Source organism: Hetaerina americana, unplaced genomic scaffold (assembly GCF_022747635.1).
Source record: "Hetaerina americana unplaced genomic scaffold, ioHetAmer1.1.p SCAF_7, whole genome shotgun sequence".
Classification (NCBI taxonomy): domain Eukaryota; kingdom Metazoa; phylum Arthropoda; class Insecta; order Odonata; family Calopterygidae; genus Hetaerina; species Hetaerina americana.
Window position 1 is genome coordinate 28,803,499 of NW_027287316.1, and position 7,436 is coordinate 28,810,934.

The following is a 7,436-nucleotide window of genomic DNA, read 5'->3' on the forward strand; positions in this document are numbered from 1 at the left end:
AATTAAAGCATATGGGGATGGATATTTTTAAAAATTGCCAAAATAATTTCAGCAGGGACCAAGAGCTGAAGGTCAGAAACTATTGGATGCATATAATTTTCATGAAACTGATTATTCCCCTCCAAACCACCTAAAGACAATATAAATAAAGTTAGTAGTATTTGCAAGCAGGGATGTTTGACACAGACTCATTATTAAAAGTTATAGTAGCACGTTTATAATGTTTGTAAATAATTATATTGATGGGAGATATTTTATAAAATATTACATAATTCTTCTGCTAAAAATAATCTTGGGAAGAATAACAGGAAAATGAGGAATAAAAGTAGTCATTTAAACTTCTCAAGATAAAACTCACTTTTCAGAGGCTTTGACAACATTTTCAGAATATCTGGGTTAAACAACCCATAGGAAGAACCACCTTAATACCAACATCAGTAAATAGTCTACATTAACATACTTGAATTACATTCCAATGCAATACCAGTATTCCATAAAATAATTTTTTCACAAGGCACCTTCGGTGTTCACAATCTTTCTACAAAATTATATATTTTTTGGAGATAGCGTCAGCAAAATTACCACAAATTTCACAATTTAATAATCTGTAACTAAGTCGAGAATTTCAGTACCCCTCAATTAAGAAGATAACTTATTTGATGAAACTGTAAAAAATATAAATATTCAGGAATTTGTTTACTCTTAATATTTACTAACTGAAACAAAGCAAAATGTTTTCATTAGGACCCTGCAGTAAATTACGGTGACAGAGACCTCACTGCATATAATTGAAACCATAGTGATGTGAAAAAGAAAATGCTAATATGTCCATAGTGGTCCAAATAGCCCTGCAGTCATGCCAATTATTTGCACTGGAGGCACCAGTAAAAAATCATACTTATCAATCATCAAATGAAAAAATTATCATAAAATCGAAAGGTAAAATGCCCAAGTAATTTTTGGCTCAATTAGCATATTTTTCTAATATTAAAAAACTCACTTTATTGGATACTCCAAATAACATTCCTGCCAATAAAAACATCACACATGATTCTTCATTCTCTTGGCTGATGGACACCCTTCAAATTATACACTTTATTGTAGTGGCAATTGTTGAGTGGGTAGTTTTTGGAGGAAATACTTGAACTAGTAGGTGCCTTAAAGAAAGTTACAGGAAAAATATCTACACACACAGGACAAAAATCCATCAACCATTTAATAAGCAGACATGGTGAACAAGTTACAATTCATGAAATTAAATAGAGATTGTAAAGTCCTTTGTTTCATAGCATGCACTTATTAAATGTTTGTCATATCATGTCATTGCCACCCGGCTTATCGCCTAACAGCAATGTATCCCAAATAATAATAATAATAAATAAAGACCAAAGTGAATGGGATAGAACACACGTATTAGACCACAATAAAAGTAGGGGAAATGGTTTCATAATGTGTAATCAGGCAGGAGATATGAAGGAAGAAAAGAGATAGTGTGGGTGATGGGACTGAGAAAGATAACATATTTATCACAATAAATATGACCAAAATTAATTGGTAAAGTTTGGCACTTCTAAACCCATGTGAATGGCAAGGCCGAGTCGACTGGTTTATTGCCAAAGATATCCACTGATTCTTCATCGCTCAAGCCATGAAATGACAGAAAAATATGGTGGAGGGTTGCAATATAATTTTGAAGGAGGACACATGATTCTGCAACCATTTCAAGTTGATTGAAGGAAAATGTTTAAATAATTACAAAGGAGAGAGAAGATATATGTACTGTCCTTGTGTTCATATTCTTTACATTAAAATTCAGTATGCATTGAGAGCAAGCAAACATTTTCTCGGCAAATGTGTACTCGGTTGAGCAAGGATTTCCAGAAAATAAGAGCATTGTTTTCAGATGTCAAAGGGATGGGACTATTGAGCAAATATGAATTATATGGTGACCACTGCCTTTTGAAACTACATGGGCACGGTCAACACTAAATGATCCATAAAATATGACAATGAGAGAAAGCACTATAGGGGAAGATGAGTAAGCTCTGTCCATAAGGGATAGTTTTGACTGCAGAAGATGTAGTACCTCAACAGAGGAATACCTTCAGAAAAAAGGATTGTTTTATTTACCATTCTTTACCACCACATACTGAGAAAAAATAATTAAAACAATTTCCCATGCATAAAGCTTCATGCAACTGATCAAATTTACTGCGGTACCCTTAACTTAAAGGTATTGTTAATTTTCTAAACTAAATTTGAAATACTTAGTTCATCATGCAACACGAACTAAATAGTCTGATCACATCTGGTGTTCTACAAAATGCATGCAACAAAAAAGTTAGAAAAAGTGAACAGGCATTAATGGTAAGGAATGCGTGTTTACTACTCCCTTAACGTCCACAGAAGTATTTCATGAGTGAAAAAATACTGCTTAGGTATATTAAACTCATTCCATTTCAAATCAAGAGGTCGAGTAACCACACAATTATTAATCCTTTGAAAGATGAACATCATATATACTGATGTTATGCATACAAATCGATTAAATTGATTGATCTACAGGTATGCACTGAATTTGGACTCTCCGTCGTTTAAAAGATGGACATTCACGAAGACAATTTCTTGAATATTTGGGTCATATAAAAACTTGTAAAAAAATTAATGCAATCTATTTTAACAAACACCATAATTTATTTTAATGACTTCAAAAACAGTATCAACATGCTAAATGATATTCTTTGCATATCATACGATACTTGCAAAGCATGGAGTTCTCTTTCCTTGTATGTAAAAACCATAAAATCAATGAATTAACACTCACAAGGCAATGGAATGGAGAATGACAACATGGGTATAATGCAACAGTGATTCAATCTGAGTAGTGTGGTAGGCATCAAGTACAAGGGATAAAACGTTTTTAGTCAGTGGAGGGTGAATAACACGTTAAAATGCCACCTTTCGATGACTTATTTGGAGCACGTTTCACACAATAAGGCATCAGGAAAATCTTATTCAAGTCAGTAAATGCCCTCTTCAGCTACAGTATTGCAAATATTTCCGCTGTCATCACGACCAAAATGTCACTTCAAACACCCGATAAACCTAAGCAAGCTCTCCTTAAACCCGCCAATGTGAATTATACATTCACCTGACATGATGAACGCCAACCATATTGTTCAAAATTCACAATATCTTCATATGAACATTCAAAAACTCGTTGTCACTCCTTTTTTTCTTTTCATCATTCAAAATGAAGACCAGAATAAATAATTATCCAGGTAACCTGAAAATTTAGAGTTGATTAATATTATTTTAAATTGCCGTGAACATTAAATTATACTAATATAGCATTTCGAAACCTCACCAAAAATCCAGCAAAAGATGTCATAAATCCTTCTTTCGTTAATTCCCATGATCCACCGTATTCTTCTTCGTCAACATTTTGGAAGCTCGTAAAATACAAATATATCAATCCGGCATTTACTAGAACAAACCTGGATAAAAATTGTACCATTTAATACTGGTCGTTGATGATTAAAAGCAAAACTGACATACTCTAAATTCATACTCACAAAAGTAAAGCAATAAATCCTTTCAGCGGAATCAAACCCCAAAGTATGCCAATGAATATACCCAATGCTTGACGAGACCAATATATTACATCTAAAAACTCCTCCTGTAAAAGAAGCGCATGCATTAAAAAACAGTATCGAAAAATAAGGAAAATCGGCATATAATTACAAAAAAGCGCTTCCAAATTCAATCATTTTATGTACTTTATCGGGCCACTCCGAGTTACACGTAAATGCCCGGGTCCATACAGATGGTAAGGAGGTCAGTTTGGAAGTCCCATTCCGTTCAGGCACTTTTCTTTTGGCGGACATGATGAACGATTCAGTATTTCCTGTTATCTAGTGTTAGTGCTTGGAAGAAGTATATTGCATTGGACAAACATGCAGCAAATTAAAAGCCGATGAACGAAACACTTAACGAATTACTATACAACCAACATCACTACGATTACCGCATGTTGACCGTCATGTGATTGTGTGAGGTGTACATTTGTACACTAATTTGATTATAGATGGCACTTAAGGTCATCGAGGTGACACAAATTAGAGGGATTTTGAAATGGCGAAACAAGGTATGTGTTTTAAAGTGCTTTTGACCCTCTAATGCCGCTAGATTATAATATTTTTTATCGTGTAGTTTTAGATTTGAGACCTAATGGAACTTCGGAAATCAATGTTATTTTTCGTTGAATTGATTCCCAAAGGGAACATTTTTTCTTTTGGCGGCGGTTACAAATAGATATCAACACCTACCGTCGGCGGAGGAGGAACTGGCATTTTGTACACTGCATTGATTACCTGAATCTGTGAAAATTCCTGATATTTCCAGCATACCTAGGTTTATATTGGCAATTAAACTAGCCTAGCCGACCGCAGTTGAAATTTCTTGAACAACATCCACTGGTATGTATTTTGCAAAACTATAATTGAGCTCGGTATACATGCCAATGTGACATAAAATTAAGGAATGATAACCTTGAGCTGAAAATTTCAATATTTTATGGGATATTTATGCAGGAAATTTCAATATGTAAGCTTACAACATGAACAAATAATTGATATAAAAATTCCACAATCCTACCCATTAATGTCAAAATAAGAATTCCAGTCTGCATGACACTAAATATCGGTTCTGGCATATTTTGGTTAATCATTTCAACATGATTATGATGATGGCCATTAATTTTCTTCGATTAATTAGCATAAAACATTTTACCTGGGCCCTGAGCTCTTTTGGTTAAACAAAAATGGTTCGAAGATATTCTTGCTGGTGATTCATTGCCGACTGCTTAATTTGGCTAATTATTTGCATTATTGTATGTAGCTACTTCATACTTTTGAAAATGGAGTTCGGGCATAGTGTGGATGGGAAAATGAGTAACCTAAATATGATGTTACATTTGGTTGCATAAAAAAATTATCATTGTAATGTATCAGGTGAGATGCCTAGTGCAGCATGCTGTAATAATTGCATTAATCCATGTCATTAATATTTAAGCATACTTCCACTGACCTTCCAAGCAGTAGTTCAAATTATGCTAGCAAATGTTTTGCAACATAGTGAGCTCATGATGTCATACCGCAAAATGTTTTGTAAACCTATTGAGTCGTCAAAATGATGAGGTTTGTGTATTTGTAATTAGAATTGATTAACCCCAAACAAAGTAAGGATTACTGGACTTTGTGTGAGTTTACAGCACCTTACATGGAGGATATTTTCTTCTCTGTGGAAGAAAAGTTTCAAATGGTAATTTAAGCCATTGTGGCTACAGAGAGCCAATTGGGACATCACTAACTGAAGAAAATCATCAGCAATTCAAATTGCTGCTGCAATGAATTTTATGAGATCACCTATGAGTAGTTTTATGCTAGCCTGAGTTCCCATTTCATTCAATACATTTTCATGGTCAGGTTTCAAGGTCTTTTGGTTCTGTACTTGATTTTCCAAGTGGCTTGATGTTAGCAATATCATATTGTTTTCACATTTATTTTTAATGTATTCAACTTCAAGTCTATCCATTGCCAGTAATATATCATTAAGCCCATGTTGATGAAATGGTAAGCCAAAATAAGTCAGCAGTTTGTTTCATCACTTACTGTACGGACCTATGTCCAGAATGTATGCAAAATTTCCACTAAGAGAGGTGAGAATAGAAAAGTGGGAAAAAGAGGGAGAAGAGAGATGCAGATTTATATTTTACGGACATTTAAGTTTTCACTTCTGTCCCATGGCACTTGAATTTTCTGGATGTGCTCCCTTCCACTTCCCTTTTATTTCCAGATAAATTCACACTCTTATGCATGTGGCAGAGGTCTGACATGAGGCCAAGTTATTGAGGGTAAAGGAATGGCTGAAAGCTGAATATGGAATTCTTTTTCAATAATCTTGACATATTGACTAAAATCTTCTTGGCAAAAAAATGCATTGCATTAAAACATTTACAAAGAAGAGAGAGATGATTGTATTGATCTGAGGAAATGAAATGAAGAAAAGACTATGTACACTTTAATATGGGGTATAGTATGGCCTGACTCAGAAACTTCATTGTTTTGGTGCTTTTGAAATGTGGGTTTGGAAGATGACAAAAAGAAAAACAAATGAGCAAGTTATTATTACAGTAGATGATATCACATAGTTGTAGGAGAACTTCAAAGGAAGCAGTAGAAATGGATGCAAGGCACATTAAGTGGCAAGGGCATGTCAAAGACTCTAATAGAGGGATGAATGATAAGTGAGCAAGATAGAGACAGGGAAAGAATGGACAGGTCAAGTGGAATTATGGTCAGCAGAAAGAATGTGGAGTTGGAGAATGATTTTTTATAATGTCAAGTGTTAAAATATCTAGTGTTGTGTTAGGTGGTGCTAAGAAGTGTGGCAGTGCAAAGTCCCAGAACCCATTAAAATCATTTCCCAACTAGGGAAACTCTTGGTACTCTCAATAATCCCCTTATTGGCTGGTGCAAATTGTCTACATAATACACTTGTATTATTACTGTGAAGCAAATTTTTGTTCATTGTTCAATTGAAGCACCATTGTTGGAATCACCATTGATAACCTAAGACTTAGGGTTGTAATATTTGCCAAGTTGTCACTCTGTCATACACTGAGTCCCAGAACTCCTCTTATTAGGTTTTCATGTTCTTTGTCTCAGGACTTTTAGGCCAAGTTGCTGCTTTGTCTTCCATCAAGGAGGACATTATTTTTTATGTATTACATGAAATCATTATTTTATCATGGCAGAGTTTACATGGAGAAGGCAGTAAAAGAAAGCAAAGAAAATATCAAAAAAATGCACTTTTAAGGAGAATAAATCAGAAAGTTTGACTGCCCTAACTTTGTGAACTTTCATCTTCATTTGGAAAGATAAAATTACTAAGCTTTGAAAATAAAATGCAAAATTTTGCTTAGTAGTTTTATCTTACAACATCAGCAAGTTTTCTTTTGCCAATAATAATAATGTATTTGAGGAACAAAACGGAATCTGAAAAGAACACCTGCTACCTTGGATAAAGCTATGAAATGAAATGACAAAGAGGTAAAAAGTAAGCAATAACTAGATGATAGACTATTGTAGGAATATCAAGCAAAGTTAGAAATGTAGAAGAAAAAACTAAAAGCATTTAAAGAGTTTTGCTGAACAAAAATCCAGCTCACTTATGATAGAAAGGGTTAAAAAGACACAATTAGCTGAATAGAAGAAGTCAGGGTCAAATCTACTCAGACCAGAAAGCATAACCCTCAAAATTTTAAAAAAATTATCAGAAAGAGATATATGTAACTCTGATTCTCTATGGATACAAGAGGTTGATTACATTGTTAGCAGAAGACACATTTTCATGATTAAGAGGAATTATGAAAA

At 34.0% G+C, this 7,436-nt stretch overlaps 1 protein-coding gene across 1 annotated transcript; it reads right to left on the reverse strand.

The window, feature by feature from the left end:
• Positions 1-2,672: 2,672 nt before the first annotated feature.
• Positions 2,673-4,062, reverse strand: LOC139696249 (GEL complex subunit OPTI). Its single transcript, XM_071594929.1, has 4 exons — positions 3,780-4,062; positions 3,576-3,679; positions 3,368-3,497; positions 2,673-3,286 (listed from the first exon to the last, which is right to left on the reverse strand). The coding sequence occupies exons 1-4, from the start codon at positions 3,885-3,887 to the stop codon at positions 3,245-3,247; spliced, it is 384 nt and encodes a 127-aa protein (XP_071451030.1). The 5' UTR covers positions 3,888-4,062; the 3' UTR covers positions 2,673-3,244.
• Positions 4,063-7,436: the final 3,374 nt, after the last annotated feature.

Excerpts from the sequence above, each read along its gene's own strand:
- LOC139696249 (XM_071594929.1), bottom strand. The coding sequence starts at position 3,887 with ATGTCCGCCAAAAGAAAAGTGCCTGAACGGAATGGGACTTCCAAACTG. Across the intron at positions 3,498-3,575 it reads GGATTTATTGCTTTACTTTT|GTTTGTTCTAGTAAATGCCG; the intron begins GTGAGTATGAAT and ends ATTTTTATCCAG. Across the intron at positions 3,287-3,367 it reads CATCTTTTGCTGGATTTTTG|GTTACCTGGATAATTATTTA; the intron begins GTGAGGTTTCGA and ends CTAAATTTTCAG.